This window comes from Macrotis lagotis, chromosome 1 (assembly GCF_037893015.1).
Source record: "Macrotis lagotis isolate mMagLag1 chromosome 1, bilby.v1.9.chrom.fasta, whole genome shotgun sequence".
Classification (NCBI taxonomy): Eukaryota; Metazoa; Chordata; class Mammalia; order Peramelemorphia; family Peramelidae; genus Macrotis; species Macrotis lagotis.
In genome coordinates this window covers 332,506,576-332,527,495 of record NC_133658.1, presented here as the reverse complement: position 1 = coordinate 332,527,495, position 20,920 = coordinate 332,506,576, and the positions used below count along the sequence as shown (strand labels likewise).

General features: G+C 35.8%; 2 protein-coding genes across 10 annotated transcripts in view; one reads left to right on the top strand and one right to left on the bottom strand.

Annotated features, from left to right (window-relative positions):
• PHF19 (PHD finger protein 19) overlaps nt 1–20,920 on the bottom strand; it is a 71,338-nt gene that overhangs the window by 3,142 nt on the left and 47,276 nt on the right. The window lies entirely within an intron of this gene.
• LOC141505673 (protein CutA homolog) overlaps nt 1–20,920 on the top strand; it is a 77,708-nt gene that overhangs the window by 12,739 nt on the left and 44,049 nt on the right. For 8 of the 9 annotated variants that reach the window (XR_012473660.1, XR_012473662.1, XR_012473661.1 and 5 more), the window contains exon 5: nt 396–445. Coding sequence is in view for 5 of the 9 variants with exons in the window: in XM_074211709.1 (XP_074067810.1) it covers nt 396–445 (50 nt within the window). In the remaining 4 variants the exon portion in view is untranslated. Of the gene's footprint in view, nt 1–395; nt 446–1,187; nt 10,232–20,920 lie in introns of those variants that run through there. The other variant, XM_074211710.1, reaches the window with a different exon arrangement.

Genomic DNA, 20,920 nt, shown 5'->3' with positions numbered 1-20,920 from the left:
ATTTAAAGGGTCTGAGGCAAAGTGGAATGAATAATAAAGAGAAATTCACTGTACCTCCAGTTTATCATTTTTAACTTTTAAAATATTGGGCCTGAAAGGGATCTTAGAATATAGAATATCAGATCTGGAATGGACCTAAGAACATGCAATGTTTAAGCAGAAAAGGGCCTTAAAAATCACTTGGTGTAATCCATTTATTTTATAGATGAGGAAGGGATGTATTTCCATCTCTGTCAAATTTTGTGTACAAGTCCTTGGGTCATTTTTAAGGACCTCAGTGGAAATCCATGGTTTTAGAGTCAGAGAGAAAAGTTACACCAACTGGCTCATCAGAGGTGAAAGTTTTATCATATGATTGGGAAATGAATTTCTGAAATAATGTTTCTCTTGAACAGTTAATGAAAACGAAGACTTCAAAAATACATGAACTCTCTAACTACATCAGGTGAGATTTCTCTCTGTCAGCCTATATCTAGTCTCTTTCCTTCAGCTGCTTGGTCATGCGCCTGAATCTGATGAATATATCTCAGATATAGTTGAAGGCAGGATGCTTAACACCATATTCATGGTACCCTTTATGGTACCCCTTATGGAGATTCAGTAAGAATAGGGAATTACACTATAATTGGCAAAGGAACTGGCCATGGTGTTAAAAAAAAATTTTCAGGGAATTCTCAGTATTGTTATTTATATACTTATTCATGGGAGATATTTGAAGCTAGTGGTATAATACTAACAACAAGCATTCTTGTCTTTGTGTGTGTGTGTGTGTGTGTGTGTGTGTGTGACACACACAAAATCACATGGTAAATTGAACAGAATATTGGACTTGGAGTTAGAAAGACCTTCTTCTGTTACTAAGTGTGGATTCATTTCTCTGAACTCCAGTCACTCTTTGAGATTAATTTAGTGAGAAAGATGGGCTGTAATACTGGTGGTCCAATGATGAAACCACAGATCCCTTAAATATTAGAGAGCAAAAATCTTCAAGGTTTATGTATCAGGACCCTTGATGAGGACAGAAGCCAAAACAAAAACAAACTACAAAAAAAACCCCATTATAATGAATTAAACTGCTCTTGTCAAGTGGTCATTAAATGAAGTACCTACATTTATAAAGATCTCAAGGTTTCTTCCTCAGGAGATAGCTCCACCCATACTTACTCAGCTCTTTTCTCTTCCTTTAGATCAATTCATCCTTTTGAAATTCCTGAACTCTTCAGTCTACCAATTGACCAAGGAAATCCTCTTTATTTAAAGTGGATTGAGGAAGGGGTAGCTGAGGACTGAACAGAGGCCCAATCTGCTTTCTGGTGTGACAGTTCTCACAGTATTGTCTTTCCCATTGGAGAGAGCTCTGTAGAGAGCTTGGTAGGAGGTGGGGAGAGACAGTTGCTGTCTCTTCGATTGTAACACAATTAGAAGATATTAACTTATATATTCTGATGCTTTTGTCAGCTCTTCACCCATTCCAAGTAATAAGCAAAAGAGGTGAAAGTATATTGAATGGGAGAAAAGATAAATATGTTTATCCAGCCCTCCATTCTCCTCATGATGAAAATTTACTTCTTTAAGGGACTGGTTGTAAGAGTTCAACCACAACTCTCTTCTCTTATACACTTTCAGATGTAATACCAGTCCATGGATTCCCTTTTCACAGAATGGAAAAAAATGGGAACTAGGCTAAATTGGGTCTGTTTTTCAGTTGTCTTTATTGCCTCAGTTAGGAAGAAATCTGGTAAATTAATTCATCCTTAGGTTCTAGGATTTAGATGTATTTCTTCCACAAAGGAATTTTTTCTTTTTAAAAATATTTTATTTTTTCCAAGTTACATATAAAAACATTTTTTAACTTTTTGAATTTTAAATTTTCTCCCACCCTCCCTTTCCTCCTCACTCATTGAGAAAGCAAGCAAGATTTGATATAGTTATACATTTACAGTCATGGAAAACATATTTCCATGCTAATTATGCTATGAAAGAAAATATAGAACAAAAAAAGTCACATAAGAAAAATAAAGTTTTTTTTTTAAATGCTTTGATTTGCGTTTAGTCTCCATCAATTCTTTCTTTGGAGGTAGGCAACATTTTTCATCATAGGTCCTTCAGAATTGTCTTAGATCTTTGTATTACTGAAAATAGGTCATTCACAGTTTATTATCAAAAATATTGCTGTTACTGTGTACAATGTTCTCCTGGTTCTACACACTTCACTTACCATCAGTTTGTGTAAATCTTTCCAGACTCTTCTGAATGTATTCTGCTTGACATTTCTTATAACACAATAGTACTACATCACTATCTTATACTACAACTTCTTCAACCATTTCCTAATTGCTGGTTATCCCCTAAATTTTCAGTTTTTTGTCACCACAAAAAGAATAGCTGTAAATATTTTCCTTTTATGTTATATTAAACAATCTGATAGATATGAGGTGGTACCTCAGAGTTATTTTAATTTGCATTTCTCTAATCAAGTGATTTATAACATCTTTCAAAGGACTATAAGTAGCTTTGATTACTTCATCTGAGAACTGCCTATTCATATCCTTTGACCATTTATCAACTAGGGAATACTTGTATTTCTAGAATTTTGACTCTTTATATTTGATAATTGAGGCCTTTATCAGAGAAACTGGCTGTAATTCCTCCCTCCCCTCAGTTTTCTGCTTTCCTTCTAATCTTGGCTGCATTAGGGGGTTTTGGGTACAAAATCTTTTTTAATTTAATGTAATAAAAACTATCCATTTTACATATTGTAATGCTCTCTATCTCTTGTTTGGTCATAAATTCTTCCCTTATTCATAGATCTGACAGGCAAGCTATTCCACGTTCTTCTAATTTGCTTAAGATATATCTAAAACATATCCATTTTGACCTTATCTCAATATAGAGTATGAGGTGTTGGTCTTTATTTAATTCTTATCAAATTTCTTTCCAGTTTTCCCAGCAATTTATGTCAAATGGTTAATTCTTGTTCCCAAAACTTGGATCTTTGGGTTTATCAAACAATAAGTTACTATGATCATCAGTAAATGATTCTGTTTTGTGTACCTAATTTATTTTTATTCTTCTTATTATTTTAGCCAGTAGCATTTTGTTTTGATGATTATCACTTCGTAAAACAGTTTGAGATTTATTATAGCTAAGTCATAAAAGGGAAATTAAAAAAAGAGTTTGAAGTGAACAATGCTAAACCCAAGTAATACTTTTCAGGGATCCCTGAAGTGAGAACTTTTCCTAATCTCCTCAAAATACTCTTGCCCTGGCAGATCTAATCTCTTTTTCCTGCTGATTCATGGAAGTAATGTAGGATTTTTGGACAGAAAGCCACATCCCTAAAAAAAAGAGAGAATATTGGTAGCAATGTGGGAGAAGAGGAAGAGCATCTCTAGCAAAGCGATAAAGATTGGAGTTTGACATTTGGATGCCTCTCTTCCTGTATTAGGGATAAACCAGTTATCTAGGATCTCCATGTCATATCTCATCACCTTCTAACCATGTGTTCTAATTATCTGTGAAATTTTTCATATGTGACTGACATTCAAATATAGGGCCTTATTCTTAGTATGCACAATGCTAAACTTTGGTTTAGACATTACACCTGGAAATTATGGAATTGGAGCTTGGTAGAGACTTAGTGGTTAACTAGGCCAACCTTGTCATTTTACAGATAAGAAACCTAAGGCTTAGATATATGGGGTGACTGATGTAGGGTTACCTGGGCAGTAACTGTAGAAGTGTTACTGAAACCTAGGTCACCAGACTCTTAAACCTGTGCTCTTTACTTTCAGGGAAGAATCTTAGCTCAAGGGCTCATAGATCATAGGGCAATTTTTGGTCATTCTAGCCCTCTTCACCCTCAAGTTTATTATAAAGTTCCTTATACACATGAATAGACATTCAATTAGCAAATTTATATGAAGAAAAACAAGGCTTTAAATAGCTATTGTATAAAACAAGTAATGTTATAAATTTAAATCAAACATGAAGTTTACACTGAAATCATCATAGGGTTGTTGTCTTTTTTTCACTCCTGTACAACTCATCATGGGGTTTTCTTGGCAAAGATACTAGAGAGGTTTGCTATTCTTCAGTTTATTTTATAGATGAGGAAACTGAAGCAAACAAGGTTAAGTGACTTACTAAGGGTTACACATCTAGTAAGTGTTTGAGATCAGATTTAAACTGGTTTCTTCCTAACTGGAGGCTCAACATTCTATTCACTGCACCACCTAGCTGCCACATTACAGGCTAGTTGAAGCATTTAACTGCTCACCAAATGATCTATAGTTCTCATGATAATAATACATTATTTTACTTGAAACTTAAAGCAATTTTGTGAGTTGGTACTACAGATATTATCTCTGTTTTATAGATGAGGAAACTGAGGTGCAGAGATAAAGTGACCTATCCATGCTCACACGGCTAGTTAGGTATAAGATAAGACCCTAGGTCTTTCTCAATTTCTCTAGTTCTTTCCCTACCACACTATGTTGCCTCAAGGTGTTACTTGGGGTACCTTTTGATTATTAAATATATTGTTGGAATTTCAGTTCAACCTCTTTCTGAAAACCCCATGGTATTATATTCTAAAAGAGTCTGCCTTATTGTGAATATTGTTATCAGGGTCTGGTTTTTAAAGGACAATGGAACTTTGTCAGTATAGGGAAACCAAGGTAGAAAAGATATTTAAAATCAGATCTATGAGAAACACACTACCATATTAGCTTAATTACATACTGTGAAACTTTCCCTGGACTATTCCTATCTGTTTTGGTCTCTTTTTCTCATCATTCCTTCCAGAACAAGTCTCAACTGAAATACAGAATTTTCCATCTGTACCCATTGAGACATTCTCCTCCCTTCAATCTCTTCTATCTTCTCTAGATCCTCAAAACTTTCACTTTCTCCTGATTTTTACTGTGCTTATTCTTTTTTCTTATTCTCTTCTTCTACCTTCCCTTATCCTCTTCCTTCTTACCAACTTTTGGGAAAGTTCCTTGAGTTCTGCTTATCTTCCATTTTGTTTAAATTGTCATGTGCCTTAACCTGTCAGTGTCAATGGGGTCACTCTCCTGTGAGTTTTATGGATTCAGTATCTGTAACAGTATAAAGTATATGTTATTTTAAAAAAATTTATATCTTTTACTTTTAAATTACCTTCATTTCTGAATATATATCTTCCCTTTGCTATAGAGGGTTAATCTTGTAACCAAAAATAAAAGTATCTATTTTTATTAAAATCCTAGAGTTTTCAACAAAACATATTTTAGGCCCACATAGGCTTTTCAATGATCATAATTTAAGTTTGTCTTTTGATACTGTTGTTGTTTTCAATCTTACAATTGTAGGGATAAAAATCCTCATTATAGGATTATATCCCTTGAAATTGGTGTATATTTTATAGCTATATAATATATGTATACACATATTTCTATATATACTGCTACATCTACATATCATATATAAATTACATATTAATACTACTATGTGTAATATATAGTTGCTTTGAAGCTTTAGAAATAAATATTGTATATATATTTGATGAACAGATACTGGAACTAGACAATAATCTGGAACCAGAGTTGAATAGATCTTAGGATCATAAGTTTAGAGCTGGAAGAAGTGTTTGAAGGTATGTGGTTCAAAGTCAATCTCAAATTTAAAAATGAGGTAAAAAAGATGAATCTGAATTGCATTTAGAAAACCGCATAACACTTTCATAATCCCACATTGTTCCCTTCTGCAACTGTGTATCTTTTTAAAGACTAATATTTCCATTGATGCTCTATAGCTTTTTTTCTGCCAAAGGGCATTTTGCATATTTATAACATCATTCTCAGGCTATATTTGAGCAAACATTTAATTAATTCACCCCTAAAAAGCTCCTAGATTTATTGAATTTCAAGTCCCACCCACAGTTGCCTTGGTAACTAATATAATCTAACCTCAGAGGTTTCCCGCCCTTGCCCCTGCTCTACAGTCTAGAATCAAGTTATCTAAGCAGGCAATGTAACATATTCGTGGTGCATGTAAGCAGGCTGTAATATGCCATCTATGTTGACATACATGAGAAGTGACATAAGAAGCATTATCAAGAAGTAACTTAGAACATGGAAAGACTTGATGAAATAATGAAGAGTGAAATGATCAGAATCAAGAGAACAATGTATATACATTGTAGCAATATTGTTCAAAGAACCACTGTGAATGACTAAGTTATTTTCAGTATTATAAATATTTAAAATCAACTCTAAAGGACCTATAAAAGAAGATGCTATTCACCTCCAGAGAAAGAACTGATAAATAGAAGTATATGAAGCATAGCTTTACATAGATTTATATATATATGTATGTATTTATTATGTATTTGTGTATATGTATATAAATACATATACACAAAACATATTATGTATGCATATCTCCGTGTCAAATGGTGGCCTTCTCTAGTGCAGGGTATGCAGGAAGGGAGAAAAAAAGAAAAATGAAGAGGGCACTGCAGAGAACAAAAGAAAACTCAGAAGGAAACACAAAAAAGCAGGGTAGTTTTGAAAATGATGTATTTATTTCATAGTTATTTTTTAAAAAATAAAGTCTGAGGGGGCAGCTAGGTGGTGTAGTGGATAAAGCACTGGCCCTGGAGTCAGGAGTACCTGGGTTCAAATCTGGTCTCAGACACTTAATAATTACCTAGCTGTGTGGCCTTGGGCAAGCCACTTTGCCTTGCAAAAAACTAAAAAATAAATAAATAAACTATGAGGTGGTGATTCATGGTTTCATATCGAATCCTATTTTTTGTCTGTGATCATGGAAATTCTTTTTCTTTTTATATTTAGTTCAAAATGAATTTTTAAAAATTTAAAAAGAAAAGAAGCATCATAATATAGTAAAACACATACTGAATTTGGAATCGGAGAACTAGTGTTTGTAGTCTGCTTTTTCTGTCTTTTAGTTTTCTCATTGGTCAGACAAAGGGAGTAGACTATCAGTTTCCTAAGATCGCTTTCATCTCCATATCCTGTGATCCTATGTTTGACTAGAAAAGAAGGTGAGCTGGGACAAATCAAAACAAAACAATGAAGCCCTCCCCAGTGTATCAGCCACACCTTAGTACAATAATGGACTCATTTATTTTCTTAGCCTAATGGTACTCAAATCCATGTGATTCTTTCCTCTGATATTTTATGGAGTTATATAAGGTGAAAAGTTAGTGGTATAATCACAACAGTTCAGAGCCCTCAGACATTTTCCTTGTTTATTATTGAATCTTAGAGATCCCATATAGAATTTTCTTTTTCTTTTTCTTTTTCTTTTTCATTTTATTTCATTGATCAGAGAGGATTGCCATTTCCCTCCTCAGTGGATTAAGGCAAAAAAGGATGAAATAACTTGCCCAGGGTCAGACAGCTAGTAAATGTCTGAGGCTGGATGTGAACTTATATCTTCCGGACTGCAGGGCCAGTGCTCTGTTTATTGATCTACCTGTAGCTTCCTTGGCAAATTCCTAATATAAAGTAAAGGAGCTACAAAACAGCTACTTGGCTTAGGTTAGGAAATATGACTTTGAAGGGGGGTAGAGTACCACCCCTAGAGTCAGGAAGACCTGAGTTTAAATCTGGCCTCAGACACTTAATTATCTAGCTTGTGATCTTGGGCAAGTCACTTAAGCCTATGCCTTGCAAAAAAAAAAAAGAAAAAAAGAAAAGAAAAGAAAAAGATCCAATGAAGGGAAATAGGACTTTGAGTCATGCCTCAGATACTTATTAACTGTGTAAAATGAAAGGGGTGGACTCTAAGATATCCTCCAATTTCAATTCTCAGGTCTTATAAACTTTGATGTTCAGATCTGTGATCTTATGACATGAATATCTTACATTTGTCAAAGCTGTACAGTTTACATTACTTTCTTGCACTATCTTGTTTGCCCCCAAACAACTCTGTGGTATGATATTTCCATTCTACAGGTGTCAAAATGGTGCCTAAGAAAATTGTTGTTTTCCCAACATTAATTTTGATTTCTAAAACTTAACATTTTGATGTCATTGTTAAAAAAAATAAACTAACATTTCTGATATTTTAATATTTATGAATTCACTGATTTCACTTGTATGGTTATTTTCTCTTCCATTGTAGACAGAAATTCTTTCATGTTGCAGTAGGGAGTCTTCATGAATCACTCAGAATAGCTTTCTGGTGATGAGCATCTTCCAAGTTAGGCCAAGTTGTAGGCAACAGGCCCCAGTTAGGAACAATTGGATCCATGACTTTCATGCTTTTGAAGGTTACCCAGACCTGACAATGAGACTTCAAAGGACTCTACTAGAAAAAAGTAAACAGTATCATTATAACTTGTTCTGATTAGGTCAAAGATCTAGAGCTAGAAGGAACTTGAGAAACTAAGTCAATCACTCTCATTTGATAAATGAGGAAACTGAAGTTCCAAAAGACAAAGTCACTTGCCTAAGGTTACACAGGCAAGCGGTCAAAACAGGATTGGAACTCAGGGGCTATGGCTCCAGTTTTTTATTACACTCTTAGTCATGGAATACTGTGTTAGGTTCTGGGCAATAAATTTTTTTAAAAGGACATTGTTAAGATGGAAGGATTTTGGTGTTAGGTGACCATGATGGGAAGGGAATCTTAAACCAGACTTACTTGGGCAATAATACATGTTTATTAGAGGAGAAGTCTTTGGAAGGGTTGGGTAGCTATCTTCAAATATCTAAAGGACTGACATGAGGTAGAGGAGGGTAAACATGTTCTCTTTTTTTTAACAAGGCAATGGGGTCAAGTGACTTGCCCAAGGTCACACAGCTAGGCAATTATTAAGAGTCTTGGGTCACATTTGAACTCATGGCCTCCTGCCCCAATGTGTTCTCTCTTGTTGAAGAAAGAGAATTAAGAAAGTTACCAGTGAAAATGAATAGTGAAACAACTGTGAACAGATCAATGAAAGTACATAGGGAGAAAAGGTAGAATAGTGATCAGTTTTAGGCAGGAAACTGGGTTGGAAGTGCTGCAAGTTGGTTCTGTTTTAGGAATTTCAGGAAACAATCATGAAATTGTCCTGGTGTGAACAAAGGCTAGAGAAAGAAAGAGTAGAGGCTTTAGGGAAATAGGAATTGCAAAGAGTGTAGTTAGAGATATAGAAAAGATCACCAGAAATAAGAACTACTAACATTTAACCAATTTCCAGGAAATTATAATTGTAATACTATTTAGTTTCTACCTTTCCTGTAATTATGTCTGTTTTTAACCTCAGAAGTCACTTCTGATGGTAATTTATTTTTCCATACAATTTCTTAGTTGAATGGTATTTAGCCATTTAGATTTATCTACAGAAACTATATCCCTCATATTTAAATGGAAGAAACTGATTAGCAGTTTTGGTAACTAGAAAGTACACTACAGTGTACTTGTGGCAAATGAAAAGTCTTTTTAACATAAATTTATTTATTTATTTTTCCAACTACATGCAAAAATAATTTTCAACATTCATTTTTTTGGTAAGATTTTGGATTCCACATTTTTCTCCCTCCCTTTCCTCTCTGCTATTCTTGACAATGAGTAATCTGATATAGATTATACATGTATAAATATATTAATCATAAAAGAAAAGTGCTAAAGTCAAAGAAAACTTTAAAAGTTATTATTAGAAATCATCCCATGTCAAAATTTGCTGGTGATACTATATTGCATGGATTTTTTCCAGTGAATTTATATTTATTTATAATTTGATTTTATTAATCTTTTAAAAAATTTTACATTTTTAATAAAGAATGACAGATTGCTTTCCATGGCAGGGGGAGGAGGGAAGTAAGATTGGGAGAAAAATTGTAAAACTCAAATAAAATCTCTTAAAAAAATTTACATTTTTATTTATTTATACATTACTAAAATAGTCTTGTAAGAGTAAACATAATCCCCCCAAAAATAATAAAACTCACAAGAAAAAAGTGGGGGCGGAGCCAAGATGGCGACATGAAGGGACCAAATCTTAGGAGCTCTCTGATGAAAACTAATAAACTAAGGCCTCTAACTAAACTTTCGAGAGACAGAACCCACAAAGGGACCCAGTGAGGCAGTTCTCCTACTCAAGGTAACCTGGAAAAGAGCAGAAAGGCTCTGCTCCCGGGGTCGGAGGGGCGGACCTCCAGAGCCAAAGAACTTCAGCCTCCTGGAGGCAGCCCCAGGGCGCTGGGAGCCGCAGCTCACAGCAGCGGGGGAGTCTCCTGAGCTGCACCCCAGGGGAGCACCGGCACAAAGTGGGGGAACAAGGGGGGACCTCTGTCAGAGCAAGCACGTGGAGCCCAGCCCTCAGGGCACACAGCAAGCAGCTTGGTCTTTCTGCAGCCCAGACCTGGAAACAGAAGCAGGAGCCTCCAGGGCATGAGCCCATTGAGCTGAGGGAGGGGAGTAAAGAGAGAGAGACTGCTGAGCTCTGTCCTCTGCCCCTGGAACAGGACTCTGGGGCTCTGACCACATTCAGATCCTGATCACAGTCTAGGCCCCCCCATAGAACAACAGGGCCCCCCCACCTCGGCCCCCGTGGCAGAGGGGGGCGCTTATGTTCATTCACAGACCAGGAGGGAGGACAGAACCTCACACACTGAGACCCTTGTGAGAGTGTCCCAAAAGCTCAGGAAGCACCCCAAAAAACAGGCTTAGGCTGGGAAAATGAACAAGCAAAGAAATAAGAGGAAGACCATTGAGAAATATTTTGCAAATGAGCCCAAGAAGGATCAAAATACTCAGTCTGAAGATGAGGAAGCACAAGCTCCTGCATCTAAAGACTCCAAGAAAAACAGAAATTGGGCTCAGGCTATGACAGATCTCAAAAAAGACTTTGAAAATCAAATGAGGGAGTTGGAAGAAAAACTGGGAAAAGAAAGGAGAGAGATGCAGGAAAAACATGAAAATGAAGTCAGCAGCTTAGTCAAGGAAATCCAAAAAAATGCTGAAGAAAATAGCATGCTAAAAACCAGCTTAGTTCAAATGGATAAAACAGTTCAAAAAGTTATTGAGGAGAAGAATGCTTTAAAAAGCAAAATTGGCCAGATGGAAAAAGAGATAAGAAAACTCTCTGAGAACAAATCCTTCAGACAAAGAATAGAATTCAGGGAGATTGATGAATTTACCAGAAATCAGGAATCAATACTTCAAAACCAAAAAAATGAAAAATTAGAAGAAAATGTGAAATATCTCATTGAAAAAACAACTGATATGGAAAACAGACTTAGGAAAGATAATTTGAAAATTATTGGAATACCTGAAAGTCATGATCAGGAAAAGAGCCTTGACATCATTTTCAAAGAATTACTACAGGAAAATTGCCCTGATATTCTAGAGGCAGAGGGCAAGATAGAAATGGAGAGAATCCACCGATCCCAAGAAAGAGATCCCAAAAAACCAACCCCCAGGAATGTTATAGCCAAGTTCCAGAACTCCCAAGTCAAAGAGAAAATATTACAAGAAGCCAGAAGGACACAGTTCAAATATCGTGGAGCTGCAGTCAGGATCACACAGGACTTAGCAGCAACTACATTGGAAGCTCGTAGGGCTTGGAATACAATATACCAGAAGGCAAAAGAGCTTAGAATGCAGCCAAGAATGTACTACCCAGCAAGGCTGAATATTCTCTTCCAGGGAAAAAGATGGACTTTCAATGAACCAGGGGAATTTCAAAGGTTCCTTTTGGAATGGCCAGAGCTGAACAGAAGGTTTGATCTTCAGATACAGGACTCAGGTGAAGCATGGAGATTGGAGGAGAGGGGGGAAATATGAGGGACTTAATAAGGATGAACTGCATGTATAGAAAAATGATACTGATAATATTCATATGAACCATCTCAGTTAATAGAGCAGGTAGAGGGAGCTTTTATAGTTGAAGCACAGGAGAAAGCTGAATTCAAAGATAAAATATGGTGTAAAAATGGAGTCAATAGGAAAAAAGGGAAATGGAATGGGAGAAAGAAAAAGGAGAGGGGGAATAGTCCAAGATACTTCACATAATAAGATTTTTTTTTTATTACAATGAGCTATTGCAATGATATGGAAGGGGGGAAGCAAGGGGGAATGAGGGAACCTTTGCTCTCATCAGAGATGGCTAGGAGAGGAAACAGCAAATATACTCAATGGGGTATAGACAACTGGAGTAAGAAGGCGGGGAGCAGGGGGAAGGGGTGGGGATGTGAATAAAGGAGGAGAGGATGGCCCATGGGGGGACAGTGGTCAGATATAACACATTTTCTTTTTTACTTCTTGCAAGGGGCTGGGATTGGATGGCCTGCCCAGGACAATAGGGCCAGGTGGATTCTGGGCCTAAGGGGTGGTATGGGGGCTCAGGGCTTCTTGGCCCCAGGACCAGGGATCTGTCTGTTGCGCCACTCAGCGACCCTACAGCAGACACAGAGTGAAAGGAGAGAGAAAATATAGTACATGGTAGTGGAGAAATAAGAAAGGAGGGAGTTGCAATCAGCAATGGCAACGTTGGAAAAATATGGAAGTAACTTTTGTGATGGACTTATCATAAAGAATGTGATCCACTCATGACAGAGTTGATGGTGTTGGAACAAAGACTGAAGCACATTTTTTGTTATTATTATTTGGGGAAGGGTACAGGGCAAGTGGGGCTGGGTGGCCTGCCTGGGGCCACATAGCAGGGTGATCTTTGGGTGTCTGGGGCTGGATTCGGACCCAGGTGCTCCTGGCTAAAGGGCCAATGCTCTGTCTGCCACCCAGCCACCCCTACTATTATTACTATTTTATTTTATTTGGGTCTTCTTTTTTCTTCTTTTTGGTTTTTGCAGGGCAGTGGGGATCGGGTGGCTTGCATGTCACATGGCTGGGTGATTATTGGGTTTACGAGGCTGGATATGGACTTGGGTGCTCGTGGCTCCAGGGCTGGTGCTTCGTCCATTGCGCCACCTGGCCATACCTACAATTATTACTATTTTTTTTAATTTTAATTTTTTTTCTCTCCCCTTTACTTTTTAGCCCAAGCGAGTCTATCTATATTCATGGGGGGAGGGGTATTTTGTTTACTTGTAAACAAGTATATTTTATTAATGTAAAAAAAATGTACAAAATGAGAATATAAAAGAAAAAAGAAAAAAAAGAAAAATAAAATGAGAGGGGAAAAAAAGAAAAAAGAAAAAAGTGAAAGAAAGGAAAAAATGTGCTTCAGTCTGTTCAGATACCATCTCTATGGGGTTCTATCTCTGGGGTGGATTGAATTCTTTACCATAAGTCCATCAGAGAAGTTACTTCCATACTTTTCCACAGTTGCTGTTGCTGATTGTAATTGCCCTTCATCCATTCCTCCCTACTACCATTTATTATATTTTCTCTATCCTTTCACTCAGTCCTTCTTGAAAAGTGTGCTCTGGGATAGCCTAGTGGCACAGTGGACAGAACACAATATCTGGGGCCAAGACGCCCCAAGTCCACATCCCACCCCAGAGATGTAGCAACCACCCAGCCTCAGGGTCCCAGACAGGCCACCCAATCCCACCACCTTGCTAAAAGTAAATAAGAAAATGTGTTATATCTGACTATCCTCTCCCACGCTCTACCCTCTCCTCTGTCACCTACATTCCCCCTCCCTTTCCCCAGTCCCCTTTCTCCCAAACCCTTTCTCTCTTAGATTTCTATACCCTATTAGGTATTTATGTTGTATCCTCTCTTAGCCATTTTTTTTTTTTAGGTTTTTGCAAGGCAAATGGGGTTAAGTGGCTTGCCTAAGGCCACACAGCTAGGTAATTATTAAGTGTCTGAGACAGGATATGAACCCAGGTACTCCTGACTCCAAGGCTGGTGCTTTATCCACTATGCCACCTAGTCACCTAGCCACCCCTCTCTTAGCCATTTCTGATGAGAATGAAATCTCCCTCATTCCCCCTTACCTTCCCCCCATTCCATACCATTGCAAAAGCTATTTCTTGACTCTTTTACAAGAAACATTGTAACTTATTCTCCTTCTCCTTTCTCTTTCTCCCAGTACATTTCCTTTTCACTTGTTGACTCCATTTTTTTATTGTATGGATTTTTAAAACAAGATTAGGGTTACCAGGCTGTTATTTTGCCTCTTTAGAGAAAGATTGGGAAATGCTGGGAACTGACCCCACCCTTTCTCACTCAGGCACCTCCTGAAACATTTATGATGTAATTCCTTGCTGTATAGAGCACTGAAATACTCTTACAATATTCTTTCTGACTTTTCCACATTTCTACAACAAATAAAAAAATAAACATTTTAAAACTGCATTAAATTATGACTTTTCCAACTAATTTAATTTAAAAGGAACAATATGATCCAATTGTGCTTCACTTTCTTATTTATATGTAGTCCAAGTCCCATCTGATTTGGAAACTCTTGGCTACAGATCGAGAATGGTTGTTTTGGGTAATCAACTGTGCAGCACATGGCTCTAGGTCTGATTCAGTAATATTTTCCATTACTAGACAGGAGACTCAAATCCATAAGCTAAGGAATTTAATTATGGAAATAGGAAAAATGATTATGATGATGATGCTATGATGATAGCTAGCATTTATAGATCTATTTAAGGTTTGCAAAGTGCTTTACAAATATTATCTCATGTGATCATAACTACCCTTGATGTCATTCCCATTTTACAGATGAAGAAATGGAGGTTGAAAGTGATTAAGTCTCTTCCCCGGGTATATGAGCAAAATTTAATTGCTTCCAATTAGGAATCTTGACTCCCAGTCCAACATTCTGTCTACTATACTACCTATCTGCCTATATTTACCTACCCTGTCCCATACACAAATAGACAAAGGAAATGGAAAGCTGTTAATTAACCTCAGTATTCTCTCAGTGATCTAATGGAGACCTGTTAATTACTTAGGGGCAAACTAGAATCTCCTGATCACTTTTGTTTTGTCTTTGGGATTCTGAGTTCTGGGATATCTTGGTAATTCCACCTTTCTTGCTCCCTCAGCTTTGGCAGAACCATTTTTCTTATATCTATCTCAAAGTTTTACTCCATACACACTTCTCAGGAAGTTCCCAGGATTCCCTAGATATTGAGTCTAATACCTCTCCATCTTCCTGTATGATAGTTTTTTTCTCTTCTCTCTCTTCTCTTCTTTTCCCCAGTTTGCCAAGGCAGCCAGGTGGCACAATGCATAGAGCACTGGCCTTGGAGTCAGGAGGACAGGAATTCAAATCTGGCCTCAAATACTTGACATTAATTATAGCTATGTGACCTTAACCCTGAGTGTCTCTCATCCAGGGCCATCTCCAGTCCTGATTCATATCTGGCCACTGGACCCAGATGACTCTGGAGGAGAAAGTGAAGCTGGTGACTTAGCACAGCACCCCCTCACTCATATCTATTGCATGTGCCTGTCATGACATCACCTCCCTGATGTCATGGTCTTCTTTGAGAATGAAAGACAAACATTTCCCCAGTTTGTGCTTGCTTATCCAAGCAAGGACTTGGATAGCCTTTCTTTAATGAACCATACCTCCTTCTCTAAGAACTAGCAGTAGCACACCACCAGCATGTCTTAACTCTCCATTGTTGTTCATGTTGTTCTTGGCCAAGTTCATGCTCTCACTTCCTTTCCCAACACTCCCCATTGTTCAGTTCTCCTTCTTCAAATGCTCTCCTTCATTTTGAAAAGAGAAATCATGGAGAGGTTACTTCGGGGAATTCAACAGATAGTGCAACAGCTGCTTTGGTATTTCATGATCAGAATGATTCTAGCTATATTTACTCCTGTTTTTTATACTGGTTTCCACAAGTCAAATGGTATAAATTCTTCAAGTTTTGTGAGAAACACCTTTTATTTTTTCTGCATGAGAAAGTTTTCCACCTTTAGTAGAGGAGAATCTCCAACTCCCAAGCAAGGTACTTTCTTACTATTTCCCACTGAGTCTTGGAGCATGATGGGGCTCTCTTGCTCCATCTGTTCTTATGCTACACAGATGAACCAGCAAATTGCTAATTAAAATATCATTAAGACTTTTATTTGAATGGGAGTTCTGAGAGACAATTGTTTGGCAACTTCTTTGCCTATACCCAATCCTGGGTCATAACATAAAGACAGAGGGGGTATTTTTGATCAAGAGGAAGTGTAAGGAGTATCATTTCTGGACTCAATAGATCAATGATTTCAAAAAACAGAATATTTTCTGGTCCCAAGGGATCAAAGACCTTTCCTGGATAAAGATCAGAGTGCAGATTAAGAGAGCAGTGACCACAACTCTCCCTAGATCAAACCACCACAGAAGCACCAAAATCTTCCAAAACCTCAGAACTAGTTCTGAAAACAGCAATACAAAAAAAGTCAAAAACTTGAGACAGTGCTCTTCCTCCCAACCCTTTGCCAGGAACAAGACCCAACATTAAATGGAAGTTTCAAATAAGGAAATGACATCGAAAAGTGAACAAATAAAAAAAAAAGAACCAGACTATAAAAAAACTACTAAAGTGACAGGGAAAATCAAGATACAAACTCAGTAGATGACAAGTCAAAAATGCTACAAGCAAAGCCTCAAAAATAAAGTGAATTGGAGACAAGTCCAACAGCAGTGCATGGAAGAACTAAAAAATTATTTTCAAAATCAGAGTAGTAGAGAAAAAATAGGCAAAGAAATGAAAACAAAGGAAGACAATTATGAAAAGACAAGACAATTAATAGATTGGTAGAAGAGATAAAAAAAAATACCAAAAACACCCTAAAAAACAGAATTGGCCAAATAGACAAAGAGATATAAAGGATCTCTGAAGAAAATAATTCCTTAAAATTTATAATTGGACAAGTGGAAGTCAATGATTTCATAAGATATCAAGAAACAATAAAACAAAATAAAAATAATGAAAAAATAGAAGATAATGTACAGTATCTTATAGAAAAAAACAACTGACCTGGGAAGTGGATCAAGGACAGATAGTTTAATATGATAACCTAAAAGTTACTATCAAAGAAAGAGAATAAATATCATTTTTCAAGAAATTGTCAAAGAATGCTACACTGATATCCTAGAACCAAAGGATAAAATAGAAATGGAAAGAATACTTCAAATAACATCTCAAAGGGATCCTAAAATGACAACTCCTAGAACTATATTATAGCTGAATTCCAGACCTCCCAGATCAAAGAAAAAATACTTCAAGAAGTCAAAGAGAAAGCATTCAAAAACCATGAACCAGATTTAGCAACTGCCACAAGGTTTGAAATATGATGATCCAGAAGGCAAAGTAACTAAGACTGCATTCAAGAATAATTTGTTCAATAAAGCTGAATGTCATCCTTTTGGAAAAAAATAAAATTTTAATGAAATTGAGGCTTTTCAAGCATTCTTGATGAAAAGACCAGAGCTGAATAGAAAATATGACATAAGGACAGCTAGGTGGTGCAGTGGATAGAACACCAGCCCTGGAGTCAGGAGTACCTGAGTTCAAATCCGACCTCAGACACTTAATAATTACCTAGCTGTGTGACCTTGGGCAAGCCACTTAACCCCATTGCCTTGCAAAAATCTAAAAAACAAATGACACAAAAAGGAAACCATGAAAGAATAATCATAAGGGACTTAAGGTTAAACTATTTAAGTTTCTGTATGGGAAGATGATACATGTATCTTCTAAGAACTTTATTAGAAGGATTCAACAATAGAAGAATGTGCAGAAGAAAGTCGATTATGTTGGAATGATGTAAAAAAATGGATGAGTGAAAAAGAAGAATGCTTCTGGAAAAGAACAATAGGGAAAATTATCTCATATAAAAGAGAAACACAAGGAAGAGCTTTTACAATGGAGAGAGGGAAATGGGGGAGCATGCAATGTTTGAACTTCACTCATATCTAAATTGGCTTAGAGGATACTCTTACTTAATTGGTAATAGACATCTACCTTACTCAACAGGAAATGGGGGGGAAGGGAAAGAAAGAGGGGAGAGTTGATAAAAGAGAAGGCAGATAAAAGAAGGTGGTGGTGGTCAGAAGCAAAACAGATTTTAGAGGAGGATCAGTATAAAAGAGAAAGAATAATAAATGAAAGTAAACAGGATGAAGGGAAATGCACAGTCAGCAATCATAAGTGTGAATTTAAATGGGAGGAACTACTCATAAAATGGAAATGGATAGTAAAATAAATTAGAAACCAGAATTCAAAAATACTTTGTTATCAAGAAACACTTGAAACAGAGATAGACAATTAAATCTGGGGTTGGAACAGAATCTATTATGCTTCAACTGAAATAAAAAAAGTCAGTGATAGAAATAATGGTCTCAGATAAAGCAAAAATTAAAATAGTCATAATTAAAAGAGATGAACAGAAAAACTGTAGCTTGTTAAAAGGAACCAAAACAATGAAATAAAAGCAATACTAAACCTATATGCACCAAACAGGATAACATCCAAATTCTTTTTTTTTAACAAGGCAGTAGGGTTAAGTGACTTGCCTAAGGTCACACATCTAGGTAATTATTATGTGCCTGAGATAAGATTTGAACTCAGGTCCTCCTGACTCCAAGGCCAGTGCTGTATCCACTGTGTCCCCTAGCTGCCCCTAGAATCCAAATTCTTAAATTACCTATGTTAAATAAATTATAGGATGAAATTGTAAAATTTGCAGTAAATGCAACAAATAATACTAATGGGAAATCTCAATTTCCCTTGCTCATTTATGACAGTAATATGACTTTGATACCTAAATTAGAGAGAACAAAAACAGAGAAAGAAAACTATAGAGCAATTTCCTTAATGGACATCAATGCAAAAATTTTAAATAAAATATCAAGAAGATTAGAGTAATAGGTTTCAATGATTATATATTATGACCAGATAGAATTTACACCAAGAATGCAGGGCTAGTTCAATATTAGGAGAACTAGCTACAAACAAATTAATAACAACAAAAATCACATGCTTATTTTGAAAGGTGCAGAAAAAAACCTTTGATAAAATGCAACACCTATATCTATAAAGCCACTTGAAAGCTAAGAATTAATAGTCTTTCTTAAAATTGCAAGTAATGTCTATCTAAAACCATCAGCAAGCATTACCTTGTAATGGGGGTAAGCTTGAAGCCTTCCCATTAATATCATGAGTGAAGGAAGGATGTTCATTATCACCACCATCATTCAATACTATACTATAAATTATAGTTATGGTAATAAGACAAGAAAAAAGAATTTGAAAGAATAAATAGACAATGAGGAAACACAGCTATCACTCTTTGCAGATAATAATCGACCAAAAACCTAGTTGAAAAAATTAACAACTTCAGAAAAATTGCAGGATGTAAGGTAAACTCACAGAACTCATTAGCATTACTTTTGCACTAGCAAAACCCAACAGGAAGTAGATAAAAAGTAGATAATATAAAATAGATAATATAAATATAAATAAAATATAAATAAAGTAGATAATATCAAATACTTGGGCATCTACCTGCCAAGACAAACTCAGAAACTATATGAACACAATTACAAAATACTTTTCACACAAATAAATTCATATATAAATAGAGAACTATGAATTGTTCATATGTAAGCCAAGTCAGTATAATAAAAATGACAACACTAAGTTAACTTATTAATTCAGTATCATACCAATGAAACTACCAAAAACTGTTTTATGGAACTACAAAAAATTATAACAAAATTCATCTGGAAAAGGTCAAGAAAATGAAGAGATTCAATTAAAATTAATTAGAATCAATTAAAAATATTAAGAAAGACAGTCTACCAGTTCCAGATTTCTCACTATATTATAAAGCATTGATCATCAAAACAATATGGTACTAAGAAATAGAGTGGTGGATCAATGGAGTAGATCAGATACATAATACACAGTAGTAAATAACTAAAACAACCTAATGTTAACAGCTCCCTAAATCCACCTCACACTTCTTATATCGGATAACATGACAGAAAAGGAAAATACAGTACAGAATTATATTCTGTAATAGCAATATTGTAAGGATGATTAATTATGGAAAATGGTTTCTCTGATCAATGTTATGATCCAAGACAATTCCAAGCAAAAATCTTCATTTATCACCACTATAATTTCAAAGGACCTATGATAAAAAATGCTATCTACCTCCAGAGAGAGAACTAATGAACTCTAAATGCCTACTGAAGCATATTTTCCCACTTTCTTTATTTTTGTTGTTTTATTTGTGTTTTCTTTTTCAACCTGGTTGATATAGAAACATATTTTGCATGAATTTACAGATATAATGAAAACTAGTTTTCTTGACTTCACAAGATGGGGAGAGAGGTGAGAGAGGGAAAGAATTTTTAAAAATTGTTATAATTTTGGGGAAATATTTACCAAAATAAATACAGACATACATTGTCTTATTGCACTTCACTTTAGTATACTTTGAAGATACTGTGGTTTTGTTTTATATTTTTACAATGTGAAGATTTATACAGCCCTGCAATGAGCAACTCTTTTAGCACAATATTTCCAAAAGCATGTGTTCACATCATGTTTCTATATCACATTCTGGAAATTCTCATATTTCAAATTTCATTATTATTATTATTATTATTATTATATTTGTTATAGAGATCTGTGATCAATGATCTTTATATTATGTAAATTATTTTGAAGTGCTACAAACCATGCCAAATAAGACTGTGAACTTAATAGATAAATAATAGATAAATGTTGTATTCCCTGTCTCTCTTTCCTTGACCTTAGGCCTCCTACTCCCTGAGAAGCAAAAATATTGAAATTAGATCAATTAATAACCTTGGAAGGACCTCTATGTGTTCAAATGAAAGGAAGAGTCATTCAATGCAGTAAACTTCATTGTTGTTTTTGTTTAAGTAATTGCCACAGTCACTCTATCAACAACTACTTCACTGTTCAGTGAGTAGTCATCATTATCAAGGCAAAATCCTCCATTAGCAAAAAATTCATGA